Source organism: Paramisgurnus dabryanus, chromosome 5, assembly GCF_030506205.2.
Source record: "Paramisgurnus dabryanus chromosome 5, PD_genome_1.1, whole genome shotgun sequence".
NCBI classification, from domain to species: Eukaryota; Metazoa; Chordata; class Actinopteri; order Cypriniformes; family Cobitidae; genus Paramisgurnus; species Paramisgurnus dabryanus.
This window is the reverse complement of record NC_133341.1, coordinates 19,182,646-19,206,757: the sequence shown is the minus strand read 5'-3', so window position 1 is coordinate 19,206,757 and position 24,112 is coordinate 19,182,646. Positions and strand designations below refer to the sequence as shown.

Genomic DNA, 24,112 nt, shown 5'->3' with positions numbered 1-24,112 from the left:
AATAGACCTATAAGTTCTGCAGGGAATGATGATGTATTCTCGTATTAACGTGAGTTTAAACAGTGTATATTTTCTATATATAGGCTTAGTGAAGGGGCTGAAGAGAAACTATGAGCCAGGAAAGAACTGGAGCACCTTGTTCTAAATCTATCTCAACCCTCTATGCAGTGCGTTGCAGCAATGCTGTTTTCTTTCCAGGGCAGCCATCAAATGTTTTAAGAGTTAATTATTGTTAGTGTATTAAGATTTTAATGTAGGGAAAAAATCTAGTATCTTCTTTAAAAAAGTGTTATCTGGTATTTGTCCAAGTCAGTATTCACTCATGCATTTTAGTAGATTTAACAGATGTTTAAGTAGTACACTAACAGTTTAAGGTCTAATTCATGTCTATATCTTCAGATACAATGGCAAGTTAATGGTTAATGTCTTCCAGATACAAGTAGTACTTGATACAAGTGTAACCGTTAAACTGACGAGCTCGAGAATGACGCGCTCTGGGGAACTCGCTCTCACCTCCTGAGCTTCCTTCATCCACAGCACGCGGCTTGCCATTTCATTCACCTGCCGTGGAAATACATTCGTCGCAGTTCTGGATCACGACAGTGTTTCTTTGTATATATATATGTTAAGCGCGAGCCTCCTTTTTCTTCCTTCAGGTAACGCTAGCCAATAAGAGCTTGCGAACGGCGCTCGAACACGAGAGCTCACGGAAAAAGAGGCGGGAACCTCGCGCACCTTCAGAGGACGCGGAGCGCGCGCGCAGACGGGCGCATTCACATCGTTTAAGCTCTCAGAGAACAGCCTCACAGCCAGGACTCGCGGAGGTACACGGGCTCAAACCGGCGGCTTGCAGAGGGGGCAGGTGGACGTCTGCGCAGACTACCACCTCCGCTTGGCGGTCTGAAAGCACCTCGGTGGAAGTTGGTTCACTTCTCACAGCCCGTCCGTCATTGCTGATAAATACATGCCGTGCGAGTGCTCGTAGTAAACAGTTCCTCAAGATGGAAAACGCCCACACTAAATCCGCATCTGAAGTTTTAGCGAACTTCAATGTAAACGAAAACACGGGACTCACTCTGGAACAAGTGAAAATCAATTGGGACAAATATGGACCCAACGGTGAGTAAACTCACAAACGCGCGTGTGCTTGCCACCGGTCTTTGCAAGTAGATTTGTTAGGTGAGCGAAATGCAGTGCTCGTGCCGGTGAAGTTGATCAAACGCAGAACTTGACGCATTTCCTTTAAAGTTGTGCGTTGTGGTCGCTGTAATCTCTTACATGTCATACGAAACAAGTCAAGAGAGTAAGATTAAGATGTCTATGAACAGTGAAATACATTGCTGGTGAGATGCATTGCTCGAACAGCACTCACATCATAACTTTACTAAGCGAGGACAACCTTGCTTATATATTAAAGCTTAGATATATTATATCAGTAATGGTGACCGCCAGAATTAGATATTGTCTTATTTCTAGTCTTGGTGACTGTGTGTGTTTGTGATGAGTTTCTTTTACGAAGTAAGTGACTGTCAAAATAGTAATGAAATCATCTATCAGATAAACTGCAGTGGTCGTTAAGCTCTGCTCCTTTTTATGACATGGTGGGGCATAATGGCTGTTGAGAACAGCATTTTCCATTCATCCTCTTTTATGACCCTTAGTTTGAATTTAGTCAAATTAAAAGAAATTTGCCCTCTGCAAGGTCCCTGGCTGCCTCAGAGTGGAAAACTATCCAGTGGTGATATAATATTATGCCGGACAGAGATGCATATGTCTGTATACTGCAGAATTTCTCCCACGCTCAATCAGCTGTTGAACCTTTTGGCTTAAAGGCGTACAGTGGTCAATACATTTTACATGTACATGCCTTTTAAATGGAAACATTGTTTAAAGAGATAAAGAGCTGGATAATGCACTGTTGAGTAGTGTTATAGAACTTGAGAAACCAGTTTTCTACTTCCTCACTGAGACAAAATGTGCATAGAGAAACAGTGCGCTTCAGGTTACATTGCCCTACTACAATTTGTTTCAGAGAATGTGCAAAACAGCTTGATTTCCCCCCTACATCGATGTTACAGAAGACTGGACAGTACAGGAGACTTGGGTTTAGGAGTGCAGAAGATTTTGAGTAGCTTATTAAAATAATAGCAGGAGCGTCCTGTAATATGTGTGTCTACTTAAATTACAATATTATTTTTGAATTTTTTTCTTATAAAGTGACACCATGCGTTTAGTTAGATGTTTTTTTAATTACACACTAAATAGTGCTACAGTGACATGGGCTGGTATAGCTGCAGAAAAGTAATGTGAATACAATGTATGTCTCTCTATATAATGGATTTGGACCTCTTTTTCTAGTAAAGTTTCTCTCATGTCTCATCATATCTGCAGTACGCTAGATTTCAGAGGCTGAAAAGTGAGAGCATGTCAAGATATTTGAGTTTTCCCTTTCCAGTTTAGCTTGCCATTTTTGTTCTGCGATTCCTTGTTTTTATACAATAATTTACATTTGTATTACTGAATATACCCATTGAATTTATATTTGGAGTCTTTTGTTTACTTCTACCAGCACCATTAACATGAAGTTAGTTAAGTATATATCAGAAGTACAATTTATTACAGATTGAACAAGTTTGCAGACATTTGCTCAGGATGCAAATATGACTGCCCTGTCCCACGGACTGAATGTGTACAGCTTTGTGTCTTCGATAATATAAAGTCCCCTTTGCATTGACCTCAATGTAGATTCTCCTGCAGCATAAGCACAACTATCTTGTGACTTTCCAGGTGTGTCCATAAAAGCGACACACTCATTAACTCATTAAATACATACTCAGCAAAACTCAACTTTAACTTGACTTTTTTGCTGTGCAGGACCGATCTCATTAACCCTAATATTACCTAATTATTTGTAGTTTACAGAAGGTTCCTTCTGAGGACAGCAGACAATTCTGTATGTAGATGTATCTACCGTTATCTTCTGATCGAATACAGAAACATTAAAAATGAATTACACAAAATACTCTGTATTGTTATAAATTATAAAATGTATAGTCGAGTGGATATTTGTGTTGTGGTTTGTGTTTGGATCTGTTTTGTAAAGTGATTTTGTACAGATCTCATAGGAACTCTTTGTTGCACATTGTTTCATGTACTCTGAGGCCAACAGTTACTTAATGGAAAATGTAACATCTTGTTGTAGATGGTGGCTCTCTCGTTTTGATGTGTCAACTTCCTGGTTGACATGCAGCTGAATGCCGCAGGGAATACCCTTTTCTTTATGACCATATTATTACACTCCTTGGTGTGGAACATTACAACACATTAACCTAGTGCATTTGTTAGTGTACGTCTACTATTAACTTCTAAAAATGTTTTTTGGGCTTAGTTGTGCTATCTTTAGTTGAAATAACGTTGATAGGTGGTGCGTGATGCATTTTCACAGTTGCTTTTTCAAATAATAACTAATTTGCATGTGCTCTCTGAGGCATTTTTTCTCAATTTGTCGCACTGCCTTGTTTATGTGCATTTTGTGTGTGTGATACTGTTTTTGTCCTATGCCTGTTTATTTGTTTTGTGTGGGTGTAAAATGCTTCAAACCCTTTAGAGATTATTCTTTGACATGCAGGGACATTGTTAATGCAGGCGGACGGGAGGTTTTGTTTACCATTAAGCCATTAATCATTATTGTATATTAGCTCCCACGTTTTATTTTTCAAAGATGATTTTTCGATCAAAAATTCAACATTTAGTATTAGTCTCATCCTTTTTTCTCATCTATGAGAAATCCATTTATAATTTTTTTTAAAGATAATAGCAACCATAATTAAGATATTGCAATCTTTGAAATATAAATTAGTACCCTGAGGGCTTGAGCTCTTGCGTACAGTGCACGTGATGCAAATTTCGTCATGTATGGCACACTGTACCCACACTGCTGGATTTTTGTTACCACTTAAACTTTACACACATAGGCCGCATGTGTGTAGTGGAGTATGGCCCTGTCTCAAATGGCACACGCCAGACATGTGGACTTCCTCAGAGTCCACACTTTGATAACATCATGTAGTGCAGACCGTAGGGACCCTTGACGCGAATACATGAGAGCACACTGGAGTCGTATTTTGGGAAAGACTCGAGGGTCACACAGGAAATAGGAAGAGAAGTTGCCCATTAGTGTGAACTCATCCCATCCGTCGTCTGATTGCTCTTTTGCAAGGATTCTGGATTTGTAAAGTGTGTGAAGCCTGCAGCAGTGCAGGCATTGCCGAAGACCGCATCAACGGTGCAAAGGGGGCGCTGATGAGCACACTTCAGAGTGTAAAAATGAGATGGGACACTCTACAGACTAGTAGACTAAGTGAGCATGCGCAATTTAAGACCATGAGACCGAAAGTCCACATGAAGTGCGCCATTTGGGACAGGGACTATGTAGGCCAGGAGGTGATTGCAATTTGTCACAATGCGCATGCATCTGACCTCAATGTACACGTACAAGTCAAATAAACTATGCTTTGCAAGGCTGTTCAAACAAAAAAAAACCTGTCCAGGCTTAAGGCCTATACTAATAACAAGGCAAATTACTCTCCAAGAAAATTATATAACAACAACATACATGTTTCACATTCTTTACAGGAAAATAAACTTTCGATTTTTTTTGTCTCACCAGTCTCTCTGCTATCTGCTTCTACCTAAAACCATGCATAATGAAGTATTAAAATCATTCAGTAATTGCAAACCATTGCGATATATGTGTTGCGATACGCACATTGTTGATATTCTGATACTTGCTGCCCTAGTCTGCTATATGGTGGTTTTCACTGGATTTCATTCGGTTCAGTAAAGCTCACTTTGTGGTGTTTTCCACCGTGTACAGTACCTAGTACCACCTCGGTTGAGGTTTCAAGTGAGCCGTACTGGTACCGGGCCGTACTATTCAGTGAGATTTGTAGGTTAAGAAACCTATGTCATTGCATAGTCCGCATTCAGTTATCTTTGTGAAATGGTCACCAGTCCGCTGCTATAGGCAATATCTTAAAAGGAGGACATTAGTACTCATAAATGGAGAAAATTCAGCATGGTAAACATTAAGCACAAACAGTCAGAAGAAGATGATGCTGTACTGCTCTTTTCTACAGTGAGGTCATTAGCATCACATTGTTCATTTTTCAGATAGCCAATGGTTACAGTCTACTGTAATTGTGGTGGGTTGTTGCTGTTATCTGTCTGCCCTCTGTTTGGTTAGCTAGTATGTCCTTGAGAAAGGTATATAGGGTCCACATTTGCTTGGATGAAAAGTCAGTGGCCATGCAATTTCTGTAATAAGATAAGTCTTCAAAATTCATCTTAATGGATCAACACATCTTTTCGTCCTCTGCTGGAGCAGGATTGCCATATTGACCTGCAGATTGTGTAACTTGTACAGATCTGTTTGTGTGTGTGTGCGCGTGTGCGTGCGGGTGTTGCAGCTTTCTCACTTACAGCTGTGATCTAAGGACTCTGTAGAGGATGTTTGGTTTTTCGATCTTTGTGGTGCAGAGTTTTGCGCGCCTTGCTGAAGAGCGCTCTAGTGTGTAACTGTGCACATGCGCGTTTGATAAACCTAACTGCCAGTTAACATAACAGAGGGGAAGATGACTGCTACTGTACGTAGTAGACACGTTGGCTGCCATGTGCTTACCGGACACACTCGCTGACTTAAGGCCTGTCACAGGGAACCTATATTTCTTTCTGTGTCACTGATATACATCTAATAACTCTCAATTTGACTGGTCTTTCATCTTTATCTTTCTCACTTTCTCCCACACACACCCACTCTTCTTTCTCTCACTTATTTTCACTGATGCTCTCAATCTCTTTCTTGAGATAAACAGAGTGGACACTTTCTGAGAATGTCAAATAATATGTGCAAAACGTATTATATGCAGACTTATGCTTGTATGCTTTCGTTTTTTCTCATCAAGTCCCAAATTACAAAAGACAAAAAACGAAAATGTCACATTGCTCATGCAACAGCTCTCCAAGCCCACCGAGAGCTAGGCTGTCAGCTTATTTCAAAATGTTATTTCAAGCGTGTTAGTTTAAATGACTTAGCTGGTTGTCATTCTTTAATATGCCACAGTCTTTTCAATGGCTGCATCAGCTATGAGCAGTTTAAACCTGCAGGGACGACTCTTTCTCAGTTCCCTAATCAGGATGTGCATGAAAACAAGCAAAGAGTTTCCAAATTCTGTAGGTCTTACATAACCGTATGTCACTTTTAGCATGTTTGAAAAAATCTTCCTATCACATTATGTGCATAGGCTGAGAAGGAACTTGTATGTCAACCGTTAAGTTTACATTTCATTGAGGAATTATTTCAACATCCTCTTAAGGCCACTTTCTGTAGGCCAAATGTATTAGTATAACCACAATAAAATATCATCAGCTAGTGCAAACCGCAGAAAGCGCCTCTTGTCAGCTCTACAAGTGGTGCATTTACCACTGCTTCTTCAATGCTTACATCTTAAGGAATCTTTAATGCTGCAGCTGTTTAAACTAGACCACATAGATACTGCTTATTTTTACAAGAAAATGCATAACAATTTGCATTGAAATCTGCAGCTGTGAAATGGTGAGGTGTTTATGAAGCGTCATATTGCATAACTGCATCATCAAATTACTGTGTGCTCTACACAGTGGCCACGCAACATATATTTTCTTTATACAGTATTTCCACTATATATTCATTTTGCTGTGGCATGCTGCCACACCAGAAATCCTCCCCCTGCCACGGCTAAGCTAGTGGTGCTTAACTATTTTTGCGCTGCTGGTGGCAGATTTTACACACACTTTTAACCATGGCGAGAAACCACAGCTTCTAAGTAATGCAGTGTTTCCCTATTCATTTTTAATTTGTGCCACCAGGGTTGGCAACTCTTTCACTAGATTTTAGCGAGGCACTTAACAACAACCCTAGCATCTTTTTCAAAACACCTTAGCTTTTATTCAATGTGAAAATGTCGCCAGTACTACCCTGTGAGGTGAGGACGAGAGGTTTCGCTTTTCCGGTGCAGGGATCATATACGTGATAACGTCACAAATATGTTAATAACCGTGTGACTTCATTCAGTGCCAAAGTTCCACAAAAATCTAGCGGAAACACTATATATTATGATACTATGCTTTTTCATGCACGATTGTTCAAGTGATGAGTCTACAGTGTTATCATTAGCACATCATATACAGTAGCATTTTTGTGTATGTGTGATCAACTAACTTGTCACTCAGCCCTCATTCTCACCTCCCACTTCAGCTGCCTGCATCACCTCCTTGTGGCTAACCGTTTGGTTAACTCAGTCTAACTCTGTCTTCTGTCACATGGTTTTGTCTTTTTTAGATCAGGCTGAATGTGTTTTGTTGCACTGATGTGATCAGACTTAAAGTTAAAGCTATATTAAACTTAAAGTGAATAATCTTTGTTCCCCAGGAGTGACGTAGATTTATGTTGTGTGTGTGTGTGTGTGTTTGCAGATTGAAGATATTTGTTATCATGGGCTTTTGCCCCTATACTATTGTACCTTTTATGGAGTTACTTTTTTGCTATAATTTCCCTCCCTGTGACTTATCTCAATCGTATTCTAAAGTCTTTTTTTACTAAGTGATGTATGAAGCCGTACAGTGTCAGTGGAAACTCTTTGTGGGACACGAGCTTCCCCCTTTAGAGAGAAGCAATCAAGCAATGGTGTCATGCAACACAACATACAGCCAAAAAACATGCTTTACGTTTATAAACCAACTTGTCAAAATTAGTAGTTGCAAAAATTACTTGAAATATTACATGTAAAGGGGCACATTATTAGGGTGGGCCTTAATGGCTTTTGATATGTTTACTAAGATTATTATACTGTATCAGTGTCATTTATTAAATTTCTAGGAACTATAAATATAGGCCCTGTTTACATTAATGCGTTTATGTTTTAAAACGCATTACTTTTGCTACACCCTTTAATCCAGACTACATTAAAAGGAACACTGTGCATCTCATTGATTCGTAACAAATACAAACCACTGCAATATGCTACCGCAGCCTTGAAAACAAATGCTAAAACATGCAGGATTGTCGTTTGCAAATTGCAATTATATCGTTGTTGTTGTTTAAACGATGTGCAAAATCATGTTATCAAGTATTCGAAAACCAGCTTTCAGTGCCCATAAATAAATAAATTTGCATGGTCATTCATAGCATGATGCCGCAGCACATTTGGTTGCGGAGTGCGCAATGGTATGTATTTTAGTCCGTTATCGTTATCCAGATACAATTTTTTGCAAATATCGCACAATACATGTGCTAAAGGTAAGCTATTATTAAAGTAATAAGTTATTTTAAACCTTTATGCACATGCCCAGTGTGTGTGAATCATTATGTTTCATGCGTTTATGGTCGTGTATAGTGTGGTCGAAGATATTTTTATAAATGCCAGTATAGACGAAGATCGTTTACAATTAAAAATGCCTGTTTAAAAAATTTTATAACGTGAATGCTCTAATGTGTAAACACCACCTCAAAGGCAGGAACAATAAAGGATAATGGGCTTACTAATAATGACATTTGAATCAAGGGATGTTCACAAATACATTGAATTGTAGAGATAAAGAAACCCGAAGTCATATATTTTTATTCCAAGTTGATATAGTATTTTCAGGGCACCTTAAAAAGTTTACATGATGCCCTTTTTGCTTACTATTTGGTATTGTTTTTTTTTCTCACATGCGTTTCTTTTGTTCTTTACATTTGTTCCTGTATGTCAGAGATGATGATACACATGAGATTGTATATTTACAATAATTTCCTGTAAATAATCTACAGTAAATTTCCTTTCAAACTGTCTTTGCACTTTAGTTTCCATGATGGCTATCAGAAGCAGAAGTCAATAACACTTGCACAACTACAATAGTATTTCAAGTTATTTTGAGAAGTTAAAGGAGGCTTGTTACTGCTGTTTTAATGGCTGCTGTGTGCATGAGACTTAAAACAAGGAATTGTTTACTGCCTTTAACATTAAATGTGGCTGACTCATATCTCGTGAGATATATTGTTATTGGCACTCTACTTTTGAACTACAGTTGTGATTAGTTCCAGTGTAAATCAGGAGTAGGATTTTTGTTGCGTAATATGTTTTTGTGTTAACGTGTCGTTGATGCTCTTTCTTCCCAATGAGATGCTGTTTTCAGTCGTGTCATTGTAGTGGTCATAGCAACTACTCTTAAAACTTGTTTTCATAATTGAGACCAACAGAACAAGATGGTATGAATCTTTAATTTGAATTTCATAATAGTCATTCAGTTTTCCCTCTGTTGCTGTTTCATGACCTGATGTATAACATTTTTTTGTGTATTACATTACAAAAGAAGTTCTCAGATTTTACTGTATGTCTAAATATATCTGCTATATGGACCCTAAAGGGATCATTATAGTTGGGCGTACGTCCTACGTTGTAGCCGCGATGGCATAGGATACGATGCGAACCCAACCAAGATGATACTGCAACATTGTAGCAATTTAACCCCCAGTTTCGTAACAAAGCAATCGATCTACAGGTCTGAAAACACCCATAGAGAATTTCTATCTTTTGACTAGGGATAGTAAGCAACAATGTAACAACCACCCAGGACACCCTAGCAACTACCCATAAAACCCTATAAGCCACATAACAATTAGTCAATGCGCTCTTTAGTAACCACATACGGTAATGTACTGTAGCAGTGCCCTAGAAACTTCACACAGGGTCAGGTTTTGCACAGAGAGAAAATTCAGTTGATTTTTATATGTGCTCATATGTGACCCTGTCTGTGAAATGATAATTTTGAGATTAGTAGGAGCATCAAAGTTTGATTTCAATTTCTGACATACCCTTACAATTTTTCACAGAATGTTCGACATAATATGGATGATTTCAGAAAATGTTATGACTTTCCCTGGTTTTTCACTGGCAGGTTCACATATTAATGACAACATTGATTAGTATTCACATTAAACTTCCTAAAGTACTGTTTCTGTGGAAACTGTAGGACTTGATTTGACCCATTTGCATTTTATTTAGTCAGTTGAAGGTAAAACATACAGTGCACTTGTGTGTTTGTTATTGGCCAATATTATACTTACGTGCAACCTGGGTTATGTTATGCAGACGAATCATGCATAATTAGGCCAGAAAAAAACTATAACGCTCAGCTGGACCATGGCATGACTATATCCTGCTGTTTGTTGCTGTGCGTCTCCTTTACAGCGCTGGTCAGAAACTTCCTCCTTCTGTACCTACCCGGGTACAGACGTTACTGGCTGCGTGTTTCTGGCAACTGTTTCCAGGAAGGGTTTCCCCTCTCCCACTGACTGGTGTGTAAACAGACTGCCATTTGTTTTCATTTGCTGTGTGGATGTAGAGAGAGTGAAAGAGAGAGACAAAGCATGTCCTAAACCAGGTTGGAAAGTAGAGAAAGATTAATTTAAAAGCTGGGAAACAAAAGTGAGTTTGTGTGTGTGTGTGTGTGTGTGTGTGTGTGTGTGTGTGTTTGTGTGTGAAAGAGTGAATGAGTTTATGTGTTAGGGTAGAATAAAGTCACAATGTTGGAATGTGCCTGGACCAGACAAGCAGACACGGCCCAAATGACTTTGAGGGAATCCTTGGCACACCCTGACTGGGGAACCCTTTCATCCTTCTTCTGTCTATCCCTTTCTCTGTCTCTCCAACCCTTTTTCTGACTCCATTTACCAAGGCTGTGTTTGTGTCCAGGTCAATGGTTGGGTCTTGTGTCAGAGTAGCTGGGAGAATAGCTTTATTTTAATTTCAACCAGGTTGTTTGTCCGGGATCATAATGGTGTCACACTGGACACAGTGCTATGTAAGACACAAAGGACACCTATACTGTACGTAATTGAATTATAATATGCACAAAACATAATCTCAAATAAATTGGAAAAATAAAATAATTGTTAATATGAACTAAACTAAGAACGAAACATTTTAGAGAGATTAAACAAGACGGCATTAAGTGCAATAAGTGCAGACAGCATTTACAATTGGGACAATAGTTAAAGAGAATTAGTGCTCTAATTCCACCAGTGATATCCCCAACTCATAGGGATAGTCATCCCTTTAATTTTCCAGAGTCCAGTCTTTAAGAGTCCAGTGCCATCTTGATCATTGCCTGAGGATCATTGCCTCAAGACATTCCCCTTTGTCAGTTATCTGAGTTCAGTTCCTCTTATGATGGCATAAATAAAACTGGTCAAGGCAAAGTAGTTCTCAATTAGCAGAAACCCACTACTAGAATAGTGAGTGCCCTGGCACATCTGGAGAGAAGTGGAAACTGAGGCCCATTACTTGCCATCCATAACAGATGATTTCGTACTATCTTACATAATATCGTTAAGTTAAATCTGAACCCACTGTCACATTGGGTTCAGAATTCTAATTGGAGAAGGACCTTGCACACAAGTTTCGATCTGTCAAAACTGTAAAAATTGCCTTGGGCTGAGTGAAGAACTCTTGAATTTGTAGGAGCCGATAAGCTGTTTCATGCCAATGCAGCTTCTGAATCAGATAATCTGTTTTTCATGGAGATTACTGAGGTTTGGGCTTGTTTGATATAATTTTTTTATATAGACGGTTTCAGCGGCAACAACAAAAACAAACAGCTTTTGTGCCCCAAACTTAGCTTCTGGTAGACTTTGCAAAAAATCGATAACAATAGAGTCCCTCTAGAGTAGATTATTTTTAAAAACAAGCATATAATAAATAAATAATCAGTAAATTGCATAGTTCAAAATCAAAGCTAAAGCGTATCAACCATTATGATGAGCTAACTTTACCTTGTAAAATAAATGTATACAAAGTGAGCTACAGATCCTTAAATTCTTGCCCAGCTGCCAAATCCGCACAGCAGATAAACAAGCATAGGCCGAAATTTAACTTCGGGTCAGGCGTGTAATCGTGGCAACTGTGTGTTCAATTAAACTGTCTATAATAAATTACCTTAGTTTGAATCATAGCTATAGCATGTCATGCTAATACACTGAGCTAACACTTCTGTGTAAAATTATTAATATATACAATATTAACTACAGATACTGAAATTTTTTTTGACAAGGTATTAGGGTTGGGCGATGTCCCCTAAATTGGCAGTTGACGATGGTTCCGTTAAACCATCGCGATTGACGATGATATCGTTGGGTGGGGGGTATTTTAATTTTTCATTATTAGGCTATATAATTATTATTCCTTATTTTACTTTATTACTTCCACTTAAGAAGAGATGTGCACTTTTTATTTTAATATATATTTTTACATATTTTTTACTTAAAAGATATGATTTTGTTATTTACTAACCCAACGACTCCTCCGCGCTTTCCAATAGGCTGCACGTAAATATCTGTGCATATGTGCCACCAGTACTCTGTCAGAGCGGGTCTTCGGCACAGCGGGGAGCAGCCAGCCCTTCAATCCACAGTTTTTTTAAACCAGACAATATAAACAAGTTGGTATTTCTGGCCAGAAACATCGAAATTTAAACATGGTGTGTGCATGTAAATCCCGCGTTTCGGTCTGAGTTTTATTCTCGTTTTCTTGTTCTTGACGTTCGCTGAATTCTGGGTTTATATCTTAAACTGCCGCTTCAGTGCAGTGTAGCCACATAGCATGTAACAATGACCACGATCTCCTGAGACACTACAAAAGGCTACTAATAAATGATTAATATGGGCTGTTTTCTTGTACAAAATTTATTATTTAAGTTAAATGTACAACATTTAAAAAGACAAGATTCTAGAAATGTCAAGATCAAAAGCCTGACAGGATATTTTCACAGACTAACACACGTCACGTCTCAGGCATAGACTACAGTATTTAAAATAGCATATATGCATTACTTATATTTACAATTTAATTTATAGAGCAATTCCCGCAAAGATTTTAGGTTAACTACAGTCTATAGAAGAGAGTTAGTGTATGTCGACTCACAGCGAAATGGGATGGGGGCGTGGCATCATGATGGTGTCTCTCCATCGTGATGTCAGTCAACCATCACGATGGACGATGATATCGTCCATCGGCACAACCCTACAAGGTATTTGTTCCAGAGGTTAATTTACTCACTAGCCAGACCAATAAACAAACACAAACGAAAAGTTAACTTCAGTCCAGAGACACGTAATCATGACTATGCGCGTACGTCTGATGACACTGGCTATAGAAGGTGTCTGTACAGTGTTGTTCAGTCTATAATATTGTTTTGTAATGTTGGAATCTTTCTCAAAATCATTATTCTGCCAATAAAAATGTTTACAATATAAAACTAGATAATTCTGGTCATAATTTTGCACACTGCCACAAAAGAGTGACTCCGTAATCAAAGCATTTGAAGTGTATCCCATGCAGCACTCGACTTCAACATCTCAGGCTCTCTAATACAGGCACATAGCCTTAGGAAAGATGAAGAGAAGAATCTCCTCTGTTCTTCAAAGCAGCACACCCTCTTTTATGCCTGTCTGCCTCTCATTCACTCATATATCTGAGCTGTCTTATTCCCTCCATTCATGCTTGTTCAATAATGAAAATCTTTCAGGAGCCAAATAAGACTGAACATTAATAAGTAAACACACAGTTGCGATACTCTGTGTTTTTACCTTCGCTGTTCTTTTCCAATTGTTGCTGGAAATTCACTCATTAAAGGGCCAAGTGTGTGTTAAGACCTGCTTTAGTGTCTTTTCAAAAGGAAAATGGGAATGTTGACACTTTCCCGCTATGTAATTCCACTGCTGCAGGTCTTTCGCCACGAGCCGATTTCATCCTGGTTTCCACTGCACGTGCCTCGAGCGTATTCCCATCTACTGCCCAGAGGTTGTCTGTGAGGGTGTTTATGTTCAGGAAATTTTTAACCCTGATGACGTCATGGTTTGCTTGACCCATTACCAACCTTACTTGGTTTAATGTTTCACATCTTTATGAGCCAACAGTTACATTAATAGAAAAAGAGGGAGTCACGTTTTTGCATCATGGATGGGGAAGCCCTCTTTCCTTCCATCATTACAAGTCATAGACAAAGGCCATAGCAATTGAGGAATTACTTTGATTTGATACTGATGTAGGCTTCCTTTCAGAGCAGAATAGAAAGGAGAACTCTAACCTGACCCGAGTACACGCAAGTTCAGGAATTCAGGAACACCCTGTATTTTCACTTGCTATCTTTTGGGTCAACTCCAAGGATTTTCCATTATGGCTTATCTTTGGTCCATTCATGAACAGTCTTCCATAAACACAGCATGCTTTTTTCAATTTCGAAATCTGGCATGCTGTATCCAAAGTTGTGATTACATAATTAAAGCTCCTTTTGTCAGATGCTGTGTATACTATAATAAAAAAAGTAAAGAGTATTGCTGAGAGTATTAATGAGGCCTCAGTTTTCCACACAGATTGGTACATACGCTAAAAGGCTGTGATTCCTCAAGATTTCACAGCCTCAATAAAGAGGGCATCTGAGTAATTATGATTCCTGCGAGTGTGTTAGAGAGAGGTCTGTGAAGCTCCGCCCCCTCCCACTCTCCACATGCTCTTCGGCTCCCACGCGCTTTGACTCGAAAACCTTCGAGAAATGACTAAACAGCAGTGTGTAGGACACAGAGCTCATCTGTGTCCTATGACTTGTGCACAATGCCAGAAATGTTGTTTCATCATGAAATGTCTCTCTTTAGGGAGGAAGCCCATTTACCAAACAAACTCCATCGCAGTTGGTGGTCCGTCTGTACATTTTTCACCACAGATGATATTTTTTGGATGTGCGAGGGCGTGGTATACATTTAGCAGGACTGCACAGGATTTTATTAGGTGACTTCCAAACATTTTATTATGTGACACCCAAACATCATTACTTTACTTTATACCACGGGTCTGTTGAATGCTTTATTCTGATTGGCTGAGAAGTGTTCGACAGGTTTTGATTATTTTTCTGTAAACTGCCCACCTAACCTGTCAAATGTCTTAAAAATAGGCACCAGAGCAATTTGTGGTAACCATGGTATAAGAGGAATAATTGACTCTGGTCCTTTGAATATTTGAAAATAATACACACCCGTACGGTGTAACGGCATTGCCACCTGGGGTGTGCATTATTTTCTTATAATTCAATGGCCCGTCGTCAATCATTCCTTATGTAAGCCGCACACCTAACCTTTTTAAATGTCTTAAAAGTAGGCACCAGAGCAATGTTTGTTGTAATTGTGGTATAAGTGTAATAATTTACTCCGGTCCTTTGAATTATTCGAAAATAATGCACAGCCGTGTCTAGGGATGGGACGATTACTGGTTTCGTGATTAACCACGATAAAATGTCCTGACGGTTAGTATTATCATTTATCATTTAATTTTCTTTATAACCGTGTTTGATTACCATGATTTTGAAAACTAGCAGTAAATCCTGTCCAGCCAGAATCAGTTTGACGCAGGCACGCACATGCAACATAGTTTTTTGCACAAGAAGGCATTTAAGGGATAATGTATTGTATTCATTCATGGTAAACTTATTAGACAGATTTATTTATTTTTTACCACAGAAATAATTTCAGGGACATGAAATATTAAATTGTGATTTTCAAAAATAAAACTTTTTTAAAATGTTTTCAGTGTGTGTATCAGTTATTTTTGAACATTTCCATCTCATTTTAACAAAACAATAATATTGATAACCGTGATAACTTTGGTCACTAGAATCATCATATGAAATTTTCATACTGTCCCATCCCTACCTGTGTCGTGCCACATTACCACCTTGGGTGTGCATTATTTTCGAATAATTCAACGGCCAATTATCGCCAATTATTCCTTACTAATTTTGTAAAAAAAAGTTGAGTGATACTACTCTGTAAAATTGCTTGTTGCACTTACATTTTTTAATTTAAATCAACTTGAAATTGCAATTAATTTCAACTTTCTTGACTAGTGAGGAGTTTCTATAAATAATCAAAATAAAGTTTAACTTGCGCAAAAAATTATTTTTGACTGTCATTAAGAATTACATATTTGTATGAGCTGTTTTCTCTATGTTTTGGGCTGTGCATGCTGAAATTGTGATTTTCTCTATTGAAAACATTTTTAAAATACAGTTAATTCCCAAGTGGATGCATTTGAAGGCTTTGTTTTTGTGCTGTAGTGTGAGTTGTCTCCATATGTCAATATGCCTCATTCAAATTAGCTTGTTAGCAGAGAAGTGGACTTAACTAGGTGTGGCAGATAAGGGATAGATACAAATTGTGCAGTCCTGTTAGTCCCTAGGGCTGGAATTGAGAACTACAACTCATCTTATGAATTGTTCACCTTCATGAACTGTATTATATGGTAAGGGAAACAAATGGGATTGTAATAGTTATAGTAATAGAATGAGGCAGGTCTTAGGATACAGAGCACTGTGGTATATATCAAACAAAAATGCCTGTCTCTGTGAAGATGTGGACCCTTGATGTGTTGTTACAATATAGGAAACCTTTTTTTAGAAACAATAAAGTTCATTTCTATTCTGCAGATAGAGAGAGTCCATTATCCAAAATCAATAATTGCCTATGATAATGTCTGATCTTCTACTTTAGCATTGCACTGTTTAACTGTATATTTGACATCCAGGAAACAAATGAAGCCAGTTTGCACACTGTCACAGGAATGTTAAAGAAACTGATTAAACAATGTTTTTGACATGTGGCTTTTCTAACAGAATCCTTCTTTTTTGTTTTCTCTCTCTCTCTTTCTGCCATCCTCTTATTCCACTACGGATTACCTTGACTGACAGAGCTCCCAGCTGAAGAAGGTAAATATTGATCTTTCCATCATGTTGTTGCTGCTCTCTTTTTACAGGTTGCACTGTTAACATGGGCTCAGTTGTTCTGTTTTACTAGGGAGGTCAATTTTAAGACTTTGCATACATGCACTAGGTTATAGCTGTTTGCAGTGGTTTCTTAAAGTTGCTGTAAAGGTTGACGACACAGTATTTGCAACATGACTGCTGTTCAAAAGAAACACTACTAAGAATATCTCCAATGTCTCCAAACTAAGAATATTTCTCACATAATATCCTGATCTTCATTTTGTCTTGCAGGTAAATCATTGTGGGAGTTGGTGGTGGAGCAGTTTGAGGACCTCCTGGTGAGGATTCTGCTGCTGGCAGCCTGTGTGTCTTTTGTAAGTAACTTTCTCTCTGGTTTAAAAGTGGTTTTAAATGTTATCCCTCTTATTTTATTCCTCATTAAAAGTGGCACACAACCAGAACCACACATAGGCATAGGTTTAATCCGTATCAGGTATAGTTATTGGCAAAATGTGAACTAATGCAGAACCAGAGTCTGGATGATTTGTTGTCACCATCTGTTTATCACCAGCCAGTTTGCATCTCTGTCTACAAACCACAAATTTCCTTAAATGATTGTAAATGATCGGAGGGAGGGAGAGATTAAGGGTGGACTCACACTATCCAAACCAAACCGCGCCCGGATGCGTTTGACCCCCAACGCCTGGGTCGTTTCACTGGTGTGTTAGCTCTGTACCGGCTTGCGGAGGTGACCTCGAGCACGGTTAACTTGGGCTCAGGCGCGGATCGCGCAGTGTGATTGCAAATCACACCAGAGCGCTGTTCAAAAGGAGGGACATCAATTGTGCGACCACTCACCTACATCTGCCTTTGTAAAAACTTTCTGATGCGCGCAGCAGGGTTTACGTGAATGTCGTAGCTGCACACAGGACAACATTATAGACATTTGAGAGGGTTGTGTGTCATCTTGCATAGCCAAACAACTCAGAATAAAAAACACAGACTTAACATCACTATGGGCTCCAGTGTTAAGAGAGCACTTTACTTCCTGTTTTCTTTAAAACAATGCCATTCTAATGACAAAAGCGTGCCTGGGCTCGAATCGATAAAAGTACAGTGTGAGTGCGTGCTTCTGGAGAAGTAGGGAGGGGTACATTCGGTTTGGTTATGCCCTATGCAAGGAAGGAAAAAGGGATTTCTTTATCCTCTATATTAAATGCTGTACAATGTTCCCCTCCTTATTGTTGAAATCTTTCTTTTTAGTCAAATGATTTATGTAAAACCTTGCCCAGAACTCATTTGTGTGGCTTAAGATCATTTACCTCTGCTCCTGGTTCTGTGCCTCTTTCTGCCATGACTAGAAAACACACAGGTAAATGAATGAGAAGACTGGAAGGCAAAGCACTAAATTCCAGGGCCAGTGTGAGTGATTTTCAGGACAGTGGGCAGAAATAATATTTGCCACTTTTTGCTTCACTACAACTTACATTTATTGATATACATACAGTGTAAGTTACTGACATTATTTGAGATTGAGCACTGCTATGGGGGACAATGCAATGCTCAATATGGCCGATCTGGCATGGATATCCCAACAAACTAGTCATCAGTTGATAAAGATGGACTATTCTCTGATGGAGGGACTCTATACAGAGTCGTGTGAGGTGCTAGCCAAAATGTGCAGAATAGCTAAAAGACTTCTAAAAAAATGTTAATCAATTTAAGCTAAAGAAACAAACTTTATGGTACAGTTGATGTCAGGTTTAATTGTTGATCAAAAATATGTTGTTTAATTGCGATTTTCGAAATGTCTGTCTTTCCACATTCAAGTACATTGGACTTTAGCCTTATTGAAATACCTGCCCAGAGACATTGCAAATAGGGCTGAGTATTGCAACAAATTTGGCGATTCGGTTCTTTTGTCCAATATCAATTAGTAATCAGTATTTTATTAAAAATTGTGTTTTGCAGACATAAAATTAATTTGGTGTAATGTCACTTTAAGATCTACATGTAATGCATGGTCCAATATAGTGCACTGAAAAAAACGATTCATTTTGTTTACAAAATTTTTTAAGGTAAGTGGTTGCAATAAATTTATTTAAGCTACATTTAAACAAAAGTTTTTTATTTTTTTTTTACATTTTTTGTTTAAATATAGCTTAAAGCAACACCAAGGAGATTTTACTTTAAAATAACGTTTCCAAAAAAGTTTCAGTCGTTTATCCACTCGAAACGGGGTGAACGGTACTTTCACATTCGCTTTGCAGCCCTTTATCTGCCAAAACTGCACTAAAGAAGTTTCCAACCGTCGGGTCGCGGTCCTGTAGTTCGAGTGAAAACTACAAAAACTTTCTTAACGGCAGACCTACAATCCAATCAGAGCCAGCTTTGCTGCAGTAGGCTAAATTATTTACGACAGTGGTAATGGACAATTCCACTTCCAACCTGTAGGGGGAGCAAAGAGCAAAAACTCTTTAGTGTTGCTTTAACCCTGGAGAACCCGAGAACCCTTCTCTTAGCATCAATTAACATTGGCCAAATTTGACCCGTGGGTTCTCCAGGGTTAAATAAATTGATTGCAACCACTTACCTTAAAAAAGGAAATTGTAAATTGAATGAATCATTTTTTTTCAGTGTTTTACACATCCGTTTTCTTTCTAAATTGTTCACATTTGCACATCAGACTACCTTTACAAGGATAATTATAAAATTTTGAAAAAAAGGTATATAAATTCAAGCGTACGGAAACGTGAACACTGTATTTTCAGCTTTCTGAGCCTTGAGATGCGGCTTGCCGGGCGCCTGCTTTGGACTTCTCAAACAGCACGCGAGTAGCACATTAAAATCTGTTTCGCCTATGCTTTGCATAAATATTTAAATTGGCAAGGCCTGTAACATATACAAATGATAAACTTTCATAATGATGTAGCCCTGGCCCTAGCTTTAAAATGACAGTTCTGTCAACTGTCCCAAGCATAATTTAGAGTACACTTACCCTGGGCTATCAGGCACTCCTTACAAGACATCCCTGAAGTAAAGCATTTTTTTCCAGGGATTTCCTGAATCGATATGGTTTTGTTAAATTGAATATCAATTAAAATCTGATAATCAATATTTTTTACTGCACTACCGTAAAGGGACTTTGATATCACCAAGGTCAAAATTAAAGAATTGGTTGTGAAAGTCTTTAAAGCATCAGTGGAAATAAGTTTTTTATGGTAAATGCTTTTCCATCAGGCACTGGATATAATCATTAAACATCATCAGTGCTGCTTTGTATACACTCGGGATCTGTTCATTAACATTAGTCTCAGTAGTCTTTTTAATTTAAGTCTTTAAAGATAACATTCATCAGCAAAATGCATTATTAACCAGTTTACTTGCCTTAAATAGCTTGGAGTCATTGGACCAGCCCTGGAGAGTTTGTTTAAGGTGTTGTGTTTATACTGTGATGTAATAATTGTGTGCTGCCGTGGTTCTTTTGAGTAGACTCCAGACTTTCCGACCCTCTGCCTTGTTAAACTGTTAAGCACGGTCTGTTTTTCTTATTGGCTTTTAAGAATTTACCTTTTTATGAACTTTCCGTCTGACTTAGTAGAAAGAGGGGCACTCCAGTCCCCCACTGTTCTGTGACAGTAATATAACATGGAAACACTCACACTTTCACCCCCAATGAAATGGACAGTCAAACAATCATGTTTTTTTTTCTTTGTGGTCTTCTTTGTGTAGGACAGACACATATGCATAGTCTGATTTGTTTCCATGAATCTGCGTTTCCATGCATCTGATTCGACCTCAAGCACATCAGCTATCAGAGCTCTGCTAATGTCATCTATCGTCTTTTTTATTCTCTAAACCGTGGTTAAATTGTACGAATAAAGCACCTCTGAAATACTGCGGAGCACTTGACAACTGATAAAACATTGCATCGGACCTCCCAGCAAGGGCGTTTGTGTGTCGGCTGTGGTGCAATGGAAATAGTCTGGGGAGATTCGGCCTAGTCTTGGAACTCATTTGTGTGTTTTTTGAATATATTAAAATCTTTAGCATTCAGCTTTCCTGACTTTTTGCATGTTATGAGAACAAAGCCAACTGTATCCAGGCGACGGAGGAGCCGCGGAGGCAAAAATGCTGTGGGTTTTTTTGTGTTTTGTAGTTTATTTATTTTATTTAGTGTTTTGAAACAATTGCTATGAGAGTATGATAGCCTGACTCATCACAGAACAGCATGTGCTGGGAACGAAAGCTTTCGGATGGAAACAAACAGATCTACTTTTGTAGCCACGCAACTGCCATTCCCAAGACATTTAAAATCATTGCCCATCTGTTACTTTACAAAGAGTTCATTTCACATTAACTTGATGAATTGCCATATTGCTTTACATTTAATATTAGTTTGTGCTTCCTTATTGATCAGTATGCCATCACTTCTAAAATAGTTTGACATTTATTCTTTTCATCTGTTCAGTGCTTCGTACGGATGCTTTTTTGACCAGATCACTTCCATTAGTGGTCTCATTGTGTGTCTGCATTGTCATCTGCAGTGTCAGCTACGGTTTCAGCAGATTTCTGACAGGATGTGCATCACTAATATCATTAGCCTCTATTGTAATTTTCGTTAGATTGCAGAATAAAATGTGAATCTGTCACACTTGAGTCTCCAGCACTGCACAGCACTGCACATCTTGAGAGAAAAGGTCATCTGAACGTTGGATGGACTTCCTGTTTTAAAGGGTAAAGGCCTGCCAAGAGAGCCTATTTTACTTAATGACTTCAGAAATGAGTCTCAGCAGAGAGGTTGTGAGGTTTTTTGCTCTCAAGAGGGGTGAGAAGTTGTGCATGACAGAATTTGCTCTGTCCTGAGGTCGTATTTTAGCAACTATTTATAACTTTTTGTTAGCAGTCGTAGGTTGAAAACTTATTTTACTTGGTTCGTGTTTGTGGCATAATATTTTTAAGTCATTCCAGTTGACATCACACAGTGTAAAAGTTGCTCAAGCAGTAGTGAAGCTGAGAGTTGGAGTTGGTTGATTTATTCCTAAAAATAATATTAACTAATATTAAGACCAAGCCACTTTAGACTCTGTCATAGATGGTAGCTTAAAGGTGCCGTAAAATGTAAAACTTAACTAGGTACAGATAAATAATAAGAGTTTCTCTACATGGTAATAGCATATCGTGAGCCTCAAACACGATTGCTTCTTCCTCCTTCTTATGTAAATCTTGTGCATGCAAAAGACCACTAGAAAACAGGACAATCTCTACATAGTAATAATATAATAATAAAAGTCATGACGTACGCCCTCAACATTGTAATTAATTTAATGTATAATTTAATATTGTTGTTACAATGCTAAAAAACAAGTTGTTAATGCTAAGTTAGCGTTATATGCTAGTTAATGCTATATGCTAGCAATTAGGCTAAAGTTCTACTATTGACGTTACAGTTACATTTTGTAGGTCCATACTGAAAAAACACACTTACCACTCAGAAATGTCTATTTCCAATTTCTGAATAACTGATTGTTTCTCAAAATCTGTACAGTAGCTTCATCTGATACAGGCTTAAACATAAGGTCTGTTTGTACACACGCACATAAAGCTACTGAAATGAGCTGCTCTGAGAAACAGCCAATCAGAGCAGAGCTCAACATTATTTTCCGTAATTCCTTTAAATAAGGTACTGCACTAAATAGCACTAAAAGCTCGTAATCATAGGGGAACCATTTTAGTGCTACATTATATATAGCACCTATAAAGCAGCTATGAAGGACCATCAGGGGTGATATAGCTCCACTATAGCATCAGAAATAGTTCTATATAGCACAATATGGTTCTACACAGGTGTAAAACAGGTACTACATAGGTGCTATATGGCACTTACAATGGTTCTCCTATGATTACGAGCCAGTGAACCACTTTTAGTGCTATTTAGCACCATTTGTTACACACCAAGTGTGTAATAATAGACCATTTCATACTTTGGGCAAATTCTAAGGTTGTAAATAGACATGTAAAACCGTCTCTGAATCATTTTTGCACTTAATAAAGTCACATACTTTCTATGTAGGTATCAGTAAACATCTTGTATCAGTGCATTCTTTTGCAGCTTAATAATCTTAAGAAATGCATGGGCTAAAATGTTATGCATTTTTTACAGTCAGTCCATTTGTATTCTGTTTGATGTGTAAATACTGAGGAGATGTAGAGAAGATCTTCACTACCAATATTTATGAGTGTGTAAGACCCCAGTCAAACGCGCCGCCCAGAGCCGTGACTTGACGGGATTTATCTGAGCTATATAATCTAAACTCTAAGCCACTCATCTGTGTTTCTTTTCTCTGCATTTCACTGATCTACGTGTTGGTGTTTTATGGACTCCTTTGGTCTTTTATCCCTCCCTTATTCCGTCCCTTCTACTATTTTTGGTCCCTGCTTCAGTCACCCATCTCATTTGCCTGCCCATCTTATTTCACGGTTACTCAGTGATTTAAAGAAGCCTCTGCATGAACCCATCAGTTTGTAATGAAAGGTTAGAGAGGGATTGCTCTATGACTGATCTGTATCTAAGCTGCTCAAATAAATGGAAAGAGAGAGAGAGTGTGCAGTATGATATGAAAGACGTTTGTGAAGGACATCAGGCAAACTCATCTAAAAAAGCCATAAATATAAAAGTTTGCATATGATTTAGTGTATTTAAGGGCATTCATATTTTCCTCAGTCATTCTTTTCCATTCTCCATCCCTCTATCTCTTTCTGTATCTCTTCCTCCCCCTCATGTCTGAATTAATTATTCAGGATGTCCGCAAAGTTGATTGAAGCAAATTGCTGTAACTCCATCCTGCATTCATTGTATTGTAATGCATTAAACCCACACTGCAGGTCCGGTCAATTTCATAAAGTTTTAATCGTTGCTACAGTATGATGTTTAGCAGATCAAAATGTAAAATGAGCGAATTGGAAATATTTAACTTACCTTTACACATATTACATGAACTACTACTATGGTACTGTATCTGCCCAGGGCAGGGCTTATATCTGATGACATGATTTTGCTAGAATATTTTAATGGTTGTGAAATGATACTGTATCTTGTTTTGTAACAGGTGGTGGCCGATGGTTTATTGTTGTATTTTTGTAATCGTGTTATGAGAGAAACTTTTTTAACATCTGGTATTGGGAGGCATGTCTGGTGATCCATTCACAGGGCTAAACACAGATGTAAATTGTGTCCACATACTGTACTTTTGTGTTCTGTTAATAAAAAACACAATGCTGCTAT

The 24,112-nt window shown here is 38.2% G+C and overlaps 1 protein-coding gene across 1 annotated transcript in view; it reads left to right on the top strand.

Moving 5' to 3' along the window:
- The first annotated feature begins 570 nt into the window (after nt 1-570).
- The window catches only part of atp2a3 (ATPase sarcoplasmic/endoplasmic reticulum Ca2+ transporting 3), a 61,796-nt gene continuing 38,254 nt past the window's right edge, over nt 571-24,112 (top strand). The window contains exons 1-3 of the mRNA XM_065250160.2: nt 571-1,119; nt 16,813-16,830; nt 17,119-17,201. Of these exons, the coding sequence (XP_065106232.1) occupies nt 1,002-1,119; nt 16,813-16,830; nt 17,119-17,201 (219 nt within the window). The 5' untranslated portion in view covers nt 571-1,001. The remainder of the gene's footprint in view (nt 1,120-16,812; nt 16,831-17,118; nt 17,202-24,112) is intronic.